Here is a 15,464-nt window from a genome sequence, read left to right as displayed (position 1 = left end):
TGGATAAAAATGTTCTTTATGTTGATTTAATTGGACAAACATAAATGGACATGGGGTTAAAGCTACATTGTGGAAAGTAATAAAACAAATTTAATTAGTTTTATTTGTTATGCAGTGTCATTTGGAAGTAATTGAGTTTTGTTAAGAGACGGCTATCTGTAGGTAAAGAACAATAATTGACCGTGAAGAGGTTTGTTCGACAAGGTAATTTGATTGGAGGAATCTGTTTTACCTCAAGGCTGGGACATCCTACTTATTGGAATGTTATCTTTACATCACATATTACTTTTTTAATAATACAAATCTGTGTGGACTCATATCCTTGCAAATCATGGGTATTTATTGTAAATAATGTCATCTGTTATAACAATGACGCTGGATCTTTTATATGATGTAAGTTATAACAATGTTTTGGATGTCTGCAGAATAATGTAATAGTTTGAAATTACTTGATTCAATCTAATGATGTATTTAATTTATTATATCAGTTTTGATACAAAAAAATTATGCAAGAGAAGTTTAATAATAACTGTAGTGGGATCAGGTTTTTAGTCATCAGCCAGTCAGGGTTTTGTATAATTTAATTATAAATATATTACATATATGAGCTGTGCTCTGTGGAAAGGAGGTTTAATGAATGTACGTAAAGTGTCGTCCCAGATTAGACTGTGCTGTCTGCACAGGCTAATCAGGGATGACACTTTCCGCATTTATGATTTTTTCGTTTCAAGAAAGTCTCTTGGTAGCAAAAATCAAGTTTTTGAGGAAAGCGTCGTCCCTGATTAGCCTGTGCAGACTGCACAGGCTAATCTGGGACAAAATTTTATGCAGATGCATAAAGCCCTGGGTCCCCAGAGCTAGACTCATTTGTCTCTTTAGTTTATGCCTGTGCCAGCCTTGAACATCTCCACCTGACAATATGTAACTTTGACTGGTCAACCTTAGGCTTCTAACAATTTCAAAATAAATGGTAACCAATTAATGCGTTTATGTGTTGATTTAGAATAAAATAGTTGAAGAATAACTTGAAAGAAGAGATTATATTAGAAACAAGGGAGACAAATGCTGGTGTACAATTACCACACATAATACAGACTTGTCTTGTAGCCTGAACAAGTGTGGTTTGTACGTAATTTGTATTATTTACATTTTTTAATGAAACATATATGTGATTGCATTAGATTCCTTAAATTGTTCGTCATTTGTTACAATAATGGTAATATATTTATGACTTATTTTCATCAGCTTCAAATATTTGAAAATTTAGGTTCACTTAACTTAAAGAAACGTATACTTAAGTCGATTCATTTAAGAGATAGCATAACTATTTGAAGTATTGCTTAAAATAATTTACATTAACAACAAATTATGAAGTTAAAACACTATGGCTTTTTTACCATAATTATTTTGTCATAATAAAAAGCTCCAATCTTCAAACTGGTTAATTGCTTTTTTTGTATATTATTTATTTATTAATATTAAAGGGACCTTTTTACATTTTGGTGAAACAGTAATGCTGACCATTTACCATGTTATAAAATATCCATTATATGCATCTTTTAAAATTTTAAAACCTGAAAATTATAAAGCACCACAAGCGCGAAACTATTGAATAATTTGGAGAAAATTTGTATAAAATACAAGCTTAAAGGTATGCGCACTGATGGCAGAGTGGTTTAGGTGCTAGACTTTTACTCCCAGAGTCAGTTCAAGCCCAGTTGCGGAGGACTATTTTTCTTTCTTTAATTTTATTCTTGTCTTTTACTGAAGATATTTAGTTCCAATGTTTACATTTATCAATTTTAAGCATATTACAGTACACTCCACGCGTTTTCCCCAATTTCCCTCCATACTCCGCGGGGATTGACCTGGAGGGAGATGTAGTAAATCCCGCGAGGCGCGGCGTTTGCATGATTTTGGATGCGGCGGTTAACGATCGGCAAAACTGATAAGCCGACGCGGCGGCCCTCGGCGTTGGCAACGCGGGGGAAACTCCGCGTTTTACGAGATAACGATCAATTTAATTTTGTTTGACTTCCTGATTTTCAAATAAAATTACATTTATTACAAGTACATACATGTACATGTAGTATAATATTAATAATAATAAAAAAAACCAAGATAGATTGATCCCGACGTGGTTGTAGAAGTAGTTGTTGTTGTATAGAAAACTCGTTGATTTACGACAAACAAAATGTCGTCTTTTAACTAATACTTACCAATTAATATAAACACAGTTTGCAACATTGTTTTTATTTTGATAATTTAATCCAAAGTTTTCATGTTAGCAGGTGATTTTCTATACTGAACATGTAAACAAATGACCAAGGACCCTAAAAATCTCGCAAATCTGTGTGAATTGACAGTTTGACGTAATCAAAGAAAAGCCGCTTCCTGTCTAAAGGCATAACTTACTCAAGTAAACACGTTCAACGAATGCATAAGGAATGGTTTTAATTGTCGAAACAAAGTCAATTCTCTGCTCGCTAATACATTGATTTTCTCTTTGTAGGTAGGTTATTCCATTGATTGCTAAAAGAAGGTGGTAACTATTGAGTTGATAGTTGCATTTAATATTCACAGTTGTATTCTTGTTGCGTCGACATTCAAAACAATGTTTACCAGTAATTATGGACCAAATCGGCAGAGTGACATTCACACATGTTAATCCCTTTTGTCAAAACGCCGCAGACAGCAGTCTACACAATAGGTCAGTAGACAAGCTTTGCGTGTTTTCATAACGTCAAACACTTAAAATCCAGTTCCGCCCAGATGTCTTCTTTAATCAGTTTACAGTACAATTACTGTTAAAATAATTACTCTACTAAAATACCGTAACGATAAAGATTCAGCGTGATCGATTTGAAATTATTTTGGAGGAAATATCAACTTATTTGTGACATAATTTTGTTAAAAAATACCAAAGAAACTTTTAAGCGAAATCAACAAAATTCAATGTTCTCTGCACTACAAAGTTTGTATCAAAAATCAATACACACATGCTTTGCAGGAGTATACCTTGACCTTGTACATTGCAGCATAATTTTTGCGCGCTTTTGTCGGGAAATATACATGATGACTGTATATTGGAAGCATTTGTAAACGTCGTGTTAACATTAAAAATCGTAGTGTTATTTCGGACTACTAATTATTATTCACATTTGGAAATTTTACGGAACATTTATTCTTGTGTTATATGTGTTATGATTAAAATATTAATTTGTCAAATGTCTTATATTCATTCATATTGTAGACGTACCTGTGAATTAAAAAACATAATTTTTTATACGTATTAATTTTCTACACAATTATCTTTTTTATACATGTACTACAGTATTTAAACAATTAATTATAACAATGTTTTTATTTTTTGGCATGCCCAGTAGCACCATGAGCACACTGCTAACGCGGCATTGCGCGGCGGTCACTGATAAGAACGGAAATTGTCTGCATTTACCAACTAGGCTAAAGTAATACACGCTGCGGGAATTAGCGAACGCGGCGTAACGCCGAGCGTTTTATCGAGTTCACCTCGCCATCTCAACGCCGCGTAAACACTCGCTAGCATGTAAAAACCCGCGGAGGGAGCGCGTTTTTTGGGGAAAACGCGTGGAGTGTACTGTAACTGACAAACTTCAATACATACCAAAATCCGTGGAAAGATCCCTTTAAATAAGTACAATAAGTATTTGACCGTATTTTATTGATATTAAATATTTATGTCAAAGTTGGAGTGAATATGAGCTTTGCATTGGGAAAATGTTGTTTAATGCATGTGCGTTGTGTTTTCCCTGAAAAGCCTGTTCGGACGACACTTTCTGCCTTAGCTGGATATTTGCGTAGTAGATATTTCCTTTCAACAAAAAATACAATAAAAGCAGAATGTGTCATTTCTAATCTGGGACAACACTTTAACACATGCATTAAACCCCATTTTCGCAGAGCGAGGCTCATATTATAGCACTGACTTCTTGACAATACTCATGTATACTAGAAGCAGAATTAGTTCATATTCCTGCTAACTATATTCATATTCCATTTTGTCCTTGTTTGAAAATCTAAAGTAATTCATCATTTTCACTTTGAATGTAAGGGTCAATAAAGAGCAATAAAAAATGTTTTTGAGTAAAATGCATATTCAACATGATAATTACTATTTATAGATTTTGAGTTATAGGCAGTCAATTCCGAAGAATTTTTTTGAAATGGAGAACTTTAGTATCTTATTATGATACAATGGGTGTGTTTGAATGTGTTGCCATTGCAACTATACCATGTATGTTTTCAGGATTTTAATAATGTTTTTCAAAACTACACAAATTTAATAATTATTTCAGGTAATTTTCGTGAATAAATCCCATAGCGCCACTTTTAACCCTAAGTGAACCTTGTCCTTTAAGTAAATACCTGTAAACTACGATATCATGACCTGAAATGATATTTTTTCAGAGGACTGGTGAATTTAATTAACCTTAACTGATTTCTTTCACCCTATTAAACATGCCATAACTAGTTGGCGATTTCATTGAAATTTCTTTATGACTTTACTAATGTTGATTTGCTAATACTGACAGTTATGAATAATTACAATGATAAGATCAGGAATTATGATAGTGAAATAACAGAGTTTGCTAATCCATTAATGAGATCTGACTGTAGTATGTAATATCTTTCTTAAGATTACAAATCTGTTTTGCAAAGACCTTGAAATCTGCAAATTAGCATGGACTTATTATACTGTGCTTTAGAAGTCATTGAAATTACATTTCAAAGAGTCTGAATTCTAATAATATTTATTGAGCTGCATAAGCATGACTCACCAGTTTACAGTCAAAATTTACCAGTGGAGGGCTTGCAGCCTTTAAGATTTTGACACTTGATGCTGAATCTGCATTAAGCCTTTTTTTTAAATTAAATGTATACCCTTCTGAGTATTAATCTCTATGCATATTTTCTGTTTTATGGAGATTTCTTGTTTATTTTTGCAACACTGTTAAAGGATTGAATCGGTTTGGCTAATAGATTGCTACCGCTGAAACGTTTCTTAGGTTGTGTGAAACAATAACAAAATCTGAAAAATCTGGATTAAAAATAAAAAAAATGAAAATAGCAATCAGATCTAACGCTGTGAACCTACATGATGGCTTTTAATTGCAGTGTTATAATTAGTAAGAAAATTGGCCTTTTAATACTTGTTATGTAATTTTTATTTGTATTGCTATACAATAAATGGAACACATGAATTTAAATTAAAGCGACTTGTTCACAGATTGTTGAAATGACAATATCCAAAATGTTTTAAATCATAGATTAAAAAAAAATAAGAATATTATAAAACAATGAGCAAAATACTACTTATGAAGTATTTGAAATGCTAAAATTATAAAGTGTTACAAGTGCAAAATGAGTGAATAATTTGGACAAATTCTGATAATCAGTAGAACTTTTACATCACGTGCATCACTGAAATCAAGCATAAAATGTGACTTTATTATTGTTCAAGTCAGGAGGGCTGAGTGGATTACGCTGTCACCTTTGGATCCAATGGACGCTGATCAACCACCGCTTGGGACAAACTTTTCTTTCTTTGACGCATTTGTAGTCACTAAGAAAGTTACAATTATTTAAATACCTTTCTTACTTAATTCAAGTTTAAAGGCTTCATTTCCAACCCTTAGATACTGATGAGCAGCAAACAGCATAAAACCTGAACAGACTGCGAGTTGCAAAAGCCATTTTCACTTTGCTTCTGATGGGGAAAGGGTTAAATTTTATACTTGTATTAAAATGGAACTGTACATTCCCATGGTTAAAAACTTGCAATTCAAGGCATTAAAAAAAATACCGACACACATAAAAAAGCCCCATTCTTTGAACTGCAAATCAACAGTACATTCATTATTAATATGCTCAATAATCGAACAATACATTTGAAGTTAATTATGCCTCCTTTGAAGAAGCATGGGTATATTGCTCAGTCACTTGGCTATAATTAATTTGGGCAATCTTTAGACCATTTGCTTCAGCACGATATCTCGAGAACACTTTTACCTACAACCATATAAAGTGGTATATAATGGTTACTTAATTGACATGACGCCGCCTGTCAATCAAATCCTTATCTAAGAATTGATCTACCAATCAGTGATCGATTAATCGGGCGCGCGAGTTAGCAATGAACTATCCGCCATTTCCTAGACAAGCTATGTCTAGGTTCACTTTTATTTCAACATGTTTCTTTTGTTTTCCTCTTTAAAAAACGTAGAATCAAAATGGTAAAACGGTGTCAATGGGGATTATGTAACTCGGACAATCGATATCCTGACAGATTAGTTGGTGGCATTGAATTTATATCGTTTCCAAAGCTGAAAAGAGATCTTGAGAAGTGTAAGAGATGGATAAATGCAAGCGGTCGTCCCCACGAACAACTGAACGTCAACACTGTCAAAGACAATTACAATATCTTATTATCGAATATACTAGCAGATTTAAATAGTTTATGTTATCGATCTGATCATCACATAATATTTAATGTTTTTAATAATTTTGTCAGTTACTAGGTGATTAATAGAAGCAAGGTTCATCTGCATTACTTTAAGAGAAGTAAAACCCAGCATGAAGCCTAATTCATGCTGTGTTTTATTACTCTGATAGCTAACTAGTAATGCACTTTATTGTCATTATACATGTTATTAGAAGGTGACACGTGATATCTTATCTTAATAACGGTATCTACACATATGCAGACATGTGGTGTAACCAATGAACGCTTTTTATCCACACTTGGAGATCGAATGCCTAGTTCTCTTTTTTTTAACGAGTTTCGTTTATTTTGTTAAAAAAAAACCCCGAAATGAAATATGGCAAAACGGTGTAAAAAGAGATTATGTAACTCTGACATTAGGTATCCAGAAAGATTTCCAGCACCGAGATCCCCCTTATAGAACATTAATTTATTTCAAAAACTGGAAATGTCATATAAGCAATAACTTAGCATTATTTAGTATGAATTATATCACGTGTGCATGTAAAATAATAGAGAATATTGGTACCCACTTTGCGTAACTTAACGAAATCACCGTTATAAATCGAGTTTTTGTGTGTGTAAGAAACATTTTAAAACCATTGTATGTTACTATTTTAATAAAAATGTATCGATAAATGCCATTGTATAAGAGTTATTATTGCTGATATAACCAATAAATGCAGTAACTTGGGGAAGTCGGTACCCGCCCGTGCGTCTGATACTGGTAGCTTTATTAAGTAGCCTGACTGAATTTTCCTTCATACAACGCTAATTTATATCAGACAATGACCAAACTGATTGTGTTATTTTGCACTTTCAATTATAGTGATTGATAAATGTCCAATAAGCAATGTTTAATTTTATTAATATTTAATATCACTTATACGTAATAACATGCCACTCGGCGTCAGAAAGCGCGTGAAACTTCACCGAAATCCCAGTTATAAAGCGATATTTCGTGTCAAATACATGATGGAAAATGTTTCGTTAATATTTTTGTAAATTACATGGGTAAATACCGGTGTATTAGTGTTAATTTATTTCTAATACCACCATTACACGCAGTAACAGGTTCGATTTCGGTAAGCGCGCAAGCGTTTGAGAGCGTGTTTAATGTACCGAAAAAAAAATGTTATAAATAGCTGATGTTCTCTATAAATGTATATTTTTGCATTTGTATAACACCTAAATGACACAAACCCCTTTTACAAGTGTTATATGGTGTGAAAAGGTCCATAAAAATCGTCCGGAATATCGCATCAATCTATATGCAATCTATAGGCAAAGAAGCCATTTTGGTGTTAGCTGTCAATTAGGAAGACGCCTCTCCATTTTGAGGTTGATTGGTCAACTTAAATTTTTATTTAATGATCTTAACCTGGGGTTTCAAGCAAGTAACACTTTACATACAAAACTTGATCATTGAAGTAACATTTATTGTAAATAAAAAATAACGATACAAAAGGACACACTCCTTTGATTCTACCTCCAAGCTTTCAGTTGTACCAGGTTGCCAAGCATTTTTCAACCTATTTTATCATTTTTGTACCAAATAAACCTGAATGCCAGGACGTATTTGAAAAGCCTCACAAAAGCCGAAAAATGACCAAAATCAGTTTCTTACAATCAAACCATTTAATTATTGACATGGAATGTATTTTGCAAAGTATTATCCAAGTTTATTATATAGTACTTAATATTTGCAGCCAAACACTGTTTTTTTTTCAAGTAAAACTGTTGACAATATTTAATTAGCATTATTTTGTCCAATTGTGATTTTGCAGACTTAATCTAACTAAGTCATTAACATTAGGCAAGCTGCTGAATATAGAGATTTGACTATATATACAAATATAGAGGACATAAAGGTCATCTAGCATACATGTCTTACAAAAATCCCTGAAACAAAAATTTATTTTGGTCCAATTTGGTTTGAACAACTTATTAGTTTACAGGCAAAAATGCAGTAAATTTTCATTATATTATTTACAAAATTTGCTTAATTCCATTGGAGCTCAATTCTCTCCATGCATACATTTTCATAAGAAATCTAGATAAAAATCGATCTTGGTCAACTATGCATAAAAGTGTATAATAACTGTACAAGTTTGTTTATACAATTGTCAAAACCCAAAGTCAGTTGTGAACAACAGGAGGGATGTTTATGGTTAAATAAAAGTAAAAGCAAGAATGAACAATCATTTTCAATTGTACACACGGGTGTTCCTCAACCATAGCAAATTACCTACAAAACTGTGAAATAATAAATCATAACTGCAAGTTTATGAGAAAGTTGGCAATAAATCTCTTTCCACAATAGACTCATGGCAAAAGCATCGCAACATATTGTTAAATATCTTATTAAGTGAAATCAATAAGTCATCAATGGTCAATGACACAAAGACGAAATAATTTTGTTATAACTGTTTTATGAATTTGACTGAGTTTTATGTAATAATTTCTGTGTTTGGTGACTGTGACATGAATTATTGAATAACAGGTTGTATTATGAAGTACAATTTTTATGTGTTTATTTTCTTTGATAGAAATACAAAGAACTAGAGCAATATACGGATAATTTGTATGTTATAAATCAATATTTCTTCAATTACAAACTATTTCCTCATAGTTGTTGCTGATATATTCTTAAGTGATTAGGAAACATCTGCTGTTGGGAAAGGAGTAATCAAGTAGCTATTTATTGTGATATGACATTTGTTTGCAATTTTCTTATGAGATGTATTATTCTCAAGGTAGGCGTACTTCATCAAAATGGTAAATTATATAAATATTAGTTTCTTATTTAAATCAATATTATCTCACATATATATGTAGGTGTCTTGATTAATGTTATGTGAATTAAGTATCAATAACATAATTAATAGGGGATTATTTTATTGAAATTACTTATCTAAACAATAATTCTTTTAAAGACAAATTTTAACACTGTTTCAAGTATAAGTAAATTCCTGTTTGTCATAAAATATTTCTAATAATGTAAGTACAAATATGTTTGTGAACACATTATTGAAGAAATCAGGCAAGGTCAAAACAAACATACATTTACAACATATTAACAATTATGTGTCTACCAATATACCGGTAATCCCAATATAATAACCATTTACAGAAAGTTGGGTATACTGCTGATTTATTGAAACCCACGGAAATAAAATTTTATTTGAAGAACTTATTAAGTTGGTTTTATGCTATTTGAAACATCAGTTCTATATGTTTAAAACTTCATTGTTTTCTTTATATTAAAAACAAAGTTTAATTTAATATTTTAAGTTACATTTACATTTAACAAGAAATATCTTTAAAAAAATATATTACCACCTGTAAAAAAATTATTGGTTGCAAAACAGGTTATTTAAGTTTGATTAAATATATCTTAAACAATAGATCTAAAAGACTTAAATAAAATAGCACGCAATACTCGAATCACTGAATATAAGTTGTAACTCCTGACATTTAATGACTTGTATATATTTGTGCATCATACATGTGCTTATATTTGCCTTCTGAGGGGATGGCACTTAAAATAACTGTAGTTAGAAAAAGCTTAAAAGCCCATTAACACTCAAAATCAACAAATATTTTGTAAAATATTTCGAAAAATAAAGTTAAAACTTAAAAACTCAGTGTTTCTTATGGCAATAGTCAAAATTTCAACGCTAGATGCTGCCTGAAGCCCATCTTACGTTTGCTCGTAAATGTTCGGATATTATCGCGGGAAATTCACATGGAATATATTGTGATGCAAAAACGTAACTGAGAAAATTTGTATCTCGTTAAATCTATGTAACCATACCACATTAAGCGTTGAAATTTTTGCTATTGCTATAAGAAACACTGATTTTTTAAGGGTTGACTTTATTTTATGCAATATTTTACAAAATATTTGTTGATTTTAAGTATTTATGTGTATAATAAAAACCCAACATGTGATAAAATAATTAATTGATCATTTCACATACATTATTGTATTGTCTATATAAACACAACTTCAAATATGAATTACCGGTAGTGTTACTGAAACCAGTATGAAATAATGTAAACTCAGACTTTTTGGAACTGCACCTTACACATCAGTGTTTTGTTTTTCTTTCCATTGAATTAAAACAAGCTTTAGATTCAATTGCATGCTGGTATAAACGGATTTAAGGCTGATAATTCAATTAGAAATGTAACTGATAGTGTATCTAGATCCATCTGAAAGGCAATTAGTTCAATGGGTTATTGTTCCTAAAGTCTATTTAGTCTGAATGCAGATTGCAATTTAAATTCAGACTCATTTCACACTCGCATTATCTGTGATTATATATGTGCACTGATGTTTATTGGTTACATGTTTATAATGAAAGAGAATGTTAGTAATTAAAGAGGTCTAACTATAAATGGACATGAAACTGGGGAAATGCACTCTTGTTTAATTTTAAACTAACACAGCTGCCTTGATGGTAAGTTGCTTTACATTGAATCTTATTGGAAATGAAGTTTAGAGTACTCATAATTAATCCTTTATATCAGATTTTAACCCTTTGTGACATCTGGTTGATAGAAACTTTTCATTTGGTATGTTTTAGAACCGAAATGAAAAAGGAAACTGACGTAGTCCCGTGACCTGCTGCAGAATAAAAAATGGACAAGAATAGCTGCCACATACAATACTCAAGTATAAAGTTCTGATGGAAGTTATCTTTAACAATGCCAGAATTAGATGACAATGACAGAAGTACACATAGTCAAGAAAAAACATCAGCTTAAAAGAACTGAAGAATTTAGGTTTCAAAATGTCCAGCTACATGTATGTGACAGCAGTAACACAACAAAGGTGGATGCAAAAGTTACTGGGACCTTAGGGACAAGAATCTCTGACTTTCCTAAATATACAAACACAGAATTGCCAGGCAACACCATGGCAGTAGATATGGAGAGTGAAGGCCATTTCTTGAGGTATCATGACAGTCTACCCAGAAACGGTCACCTGAATGCAAGTGTGTTTTTAGGGCGTGTTTCAGGAAGGAATAAAGATCTTTTCAAAGTGGACCTCATTTCTGACACAGAGAGCGTTTTAAGTACAGAGTTAAATAGGCGAGAGTATTTTCATAAACTAAAAGAATTTGAAAATGAATTAAAGTGCCCTTCATCAGAATATACATCGAATGACCAAGGGTCACACTTGAAATCTGCAGAGAATACGTGTGAAAATTTGTGTTCGAGTGGAAAGAGACAAAAGGAAAATTTAATTGCAATAAAAGATACAGGTGTTATTATAAGCAAACAGCTGGATGCAGATGTACAGAACTGCATCAGTGATGACATTGGGCAAAATTCTAATCCTTGCATACCAGTAGAAACCAGAAGTCAAGGTACCAAAAAAACATCATTTTGTTATCAGTACGATGAATTGATTAAAACCAGAAATACAGGTGACGATGCAAATTTATTGAGTGAATTATCTGGTGTGAATAATGCAAATGAACATGGTGCAGTCAATTACATTGATAAAACCACTGCGGTAACTTTGGAAGATGTCATACATGAGTTTCTGAACTACTTCCAATCGAGACGTCAGAGAATGGATTCAAACGATGGCGTAAGGTCCGGCATCGCAGATGACTTTGATGCAGTGGATGGCTTTGGTGTTCACGGCAGACATGAACATGGTCAAGAAAAGAATGACGGTGAGTATACAGAAAGTCCTTATTAATGTTTTAACGCAGTTATATTTTTATGAGGCGATAAGAAAAATAAAGAAATGCTTCGGTGATGACTGGCCACTAAATTCACATTCACATACTTATATTGCTTATAATGCTTTGAATTGACAGTTCCAAGGCGGTGAACCCAGATTTATTTTTCTAAATCTGCTGTTTCGTACTGTTTTGGCAATTGGTCACTTGCCTTAAATAAAGGACCAACTAATTGTATATAATGAGAATGCAATACTGCTCCAGCAGCTGGAGTTTCACTACTTTATATTATATTGCAGCTTTATTTGTTCCTTTAAGTGCTAAATATTCAACACTTTTATGTACTGTAATTGCTTTTAGTCTTTTGGCAGTATGCCACCAGACTATTGGAGTCAAAAATCAGAAACACGTCTCGCAGTCACATGGTATTTTTAGTGTCTGGTGTTACTTTTTTTTGGCTGAACGTGTATGTAAGGGTCTATTTTCATTTGTAAAAAATAGTGCCCTACCAATCTGTCCGTAGTGTATTTATTGAAAAGATGAAGTTAATATTTTTCATAACTGTTTTATACACTGATTGAAATTGAAAGATTATCTATTAGGTAAGTAATTGACATTTATTGAAGTGAACAATTCGCAGTTGCCGACATTGACTTACATTATATCGTGGGGACTGTTATGATTCGCTGCTTTACATGAAAATCTGCGTGGCGCAGTGGTAGGGCATCTGCTTACACTGCAGGAGGACATGGGAACAGTCTATTATGTAAAGTTGGAATACAACATTAATTCTAGAATGGACTGTTTCAGCACCGTATGGGCAAGCTCCCTTTGCTTATACACCGCATGGGCAAAACCCCTTTGCTCATGCGCCGTATGTTTATGAGCAAAGAGAGTTTACCCATACAGTGCATGAGCAAAGGGGGTTTGCCCATATGGTGCATGAGCAAAGGGGATTTGCCCATGCGGTGCATGAGTAATGGTCCATCTATTTCTAATTGATAACTCTATAATTTATGGCTTTAATTGTTGTTTTTATGACCAGTGACATTTGCATGGTAAAAACCAAGCAAATGAAGCTGAAACAGTCCATTCTAGAATTAATGTTGTTTTCCAACTTTACATAATAGAATGTTTGGGTATGAATCCTCTGGTGACTGCAGGCTTTTTTAGTTCAATCTTTTTCTTTCTGTTAAAATTAGTTACGACTATTAAAAACATTATCGATTTGTTTGCATATTCAATGACATTTGAAATTATGTGAAAATCTGAGAACATTTCCCTTAAAAACATTTATGGGAACGAGATTTAAATCAAATGATCAAATTGAACGACTTGTTTTATAGATGCCATCAGAGCTCCAGAAAAAAATTTAGTCTAAGGGTATTTTACCCCCTGGTTTTATTATTAAAGTGTATTTTACTCCTTTGTTTTAGCCATAAAGGGTATTTAGGAATATTGAGGGTTATTTTCCATTTCCATAGAAAACTGACATTTATAATACATGGCATGTTTAATCTAGAAATGATATGATTTGTTATTAATATTAATAAATACAAACATGATCAATTTAAAATGATGATATGAACAGACTCTCTTTAAAATATTTCCGCAAGAGCCGCTGGTCGCTTAAACGTCCCTTTTTTTATCCACAAACATGATTGGTGCCATTTTTTATTACACGCTTATTTTGATCGACTAACTTTTGATTCTTACTTATACTAAAAAATCTACTGGATTATTGGTGTAACTGGTTACGCACTTTAGTCAATTAAAATTACGTACCAATTGTATTGCGTAATGTTACGTGCTGGGCAGATTTTTAATGTGTTTTTGTTAATTTTTCATTGCGTAAATACGCAGATACGCATCTTATCTGGAGCTCTGGATGCCATCAATCCAATAAATCTGTTCCTAACATTTTAGGCATACTTAGTTATGTTTTTTTAACAACTTGAAGGTGAATCTCATCGTGTTTGATGTTACAATAACATAGTATTCAATGTATTTATTAATAGTATACATTACTAAAATAGTTTTAACGGATAAGTTATTATCTTGCTTCTTGCAGAAGACTGGCGATTTTTTTAAGGCTGTAATATTGTTAACTTTTGTAACATTTACCTTTTGATTTGGGACCGCAAAAGAGGGGGTGAAGTTTAATTTTTATTTTTATCTGCAACGATTATCAGCCGGTTCTCATCGGATGATTTTTCACAGAGTTATGGCCCTTTGAAATTTTCCATTGTACATATAGTGCAATTCTTGTCTGGGCTATTTCTCAGCAACTAATGACTGGAATTCAATGAAACTTTATGGGAAGCTTCACTACCAAGAGGAGATGTGCTTATTATCAGCCGGTTCTCGTCGGATGATTTTTCACAGATTTATGGCCCTTTGAAATTTTCCATTGTAAATATAGTGCAATTCTTGTCCAAGCTATTTCTCAGCAACTTATTACGGGAATTCAATGAAACTTTATGGGTCGAAGCTTCACTATGAACAGGAGATGTGAATATTATCAGCTGGTTATGGTCGGATGATTTTTCACAGAGTTATGGCCCTTTGAAATTTTCTATAAACTGTACATATAGTGCAATTATTGTCCGGGCTATTTCTCCCCAACAACTGACTGGAATTCAATGAAGCTTTCTGGGAAGCTTAACTACCTTGAGGAGATGCGCATGTTATTTGTGGGTTCTGGTTAGATGATTTATTTAGAGAGTTATGGCCCTTAAAAATGAAATTTTTAAGTTGCTAAACCATCCATCGTATTATTTTGTCCGAAGTTATGCCCCTCAAGACGTTTTCTTTTATCTGAATATATAGTGCAATATTGTGACAAAAAAAAACTTTGGGGAGCATCACCCGTCTCCGACGGTTTCTTGTTTGTATATTTAACACACATCGCTAATTTGAAGCTTCCTGCTTTAAAAAAAATGAATTTGACAGTTTGTTGAAAGTGTAAGAAGTTGCCTTTTTATTTTAGTGGCTCGCGATAAATGTACTTATTGCCATACTAATTGCCGGAAATATCACAAAAAGTTTGGAGCTTACTACAATTTACAGTTTTGTAACAATTACAATGCGAATTACATATAAACATTGTGATATTCATTCCTTTATAAATTTCTCTGTGATAAGACATGAATAGGTTATAGATAAATAAATTGTCAGTTAACCATTATAGCTGTGTTAGTTCTTGACATTGGAAGACCGTGTTAAGGTGATAAGTATGT

The 15,464-nt window shown here is 32.5% G+C and overlaps 2 protein-coding genes across 4 annotated transcripts in view; both read left to right on the top strand.

The window, feature by feature from the left end:
- Positions 1–15,464, top strand: part of LOC127880509 (uncharacterized) — a 207,025-nt gene that overhangs the window by 64,754 nt on the left and 126,807 nt on the right. The window lies entirely within an intron of this gene.
- LOC127880500 (pleckstrin homology domain-containing family G member 7-like) overlaps positions 11,161–15,464 on the top strand; it is a 335,878-nt gene continuing 331,574 nt past the window's right edge. Inside the window, exon 1 of one of the 3 annotated variants that reach the window (XM_052427799.1) lies at positions 11,161–12,216. In XM_052427799.1, the coding sequence (XP_052283759.1) occupies positions 11,250–12,216 (967 nt within the window). In that variant the 5' untranslated portion in view covers positions 11,161–11,249. The remainder of the gene's footprint in view (positions 12,217–15,464) is intronic. The other 2 variants (XM_052427798.1, XM_052427796.1) reach the window with 2 other exon arrangements.

This window comes from Dreissena polymorpha, chromosome 5, assembly GCF_020536995.1.
Source record: "Dreissena polymorpha isolate Duluth1 chromosome 5, UMN_Dpol_1.0, whole genome shotgun sequence".
Classification (NCBI taxonomy): domain Eukaryota; kingdom Metazoa; phylum Mollusca; class Bivalvia; order Myida; family Dreissenidae; genus Dreissena; species Dreissena polymorpha.
This window is presented reverse-complemented; position numbering and strand designations above follow the sequence as displayed.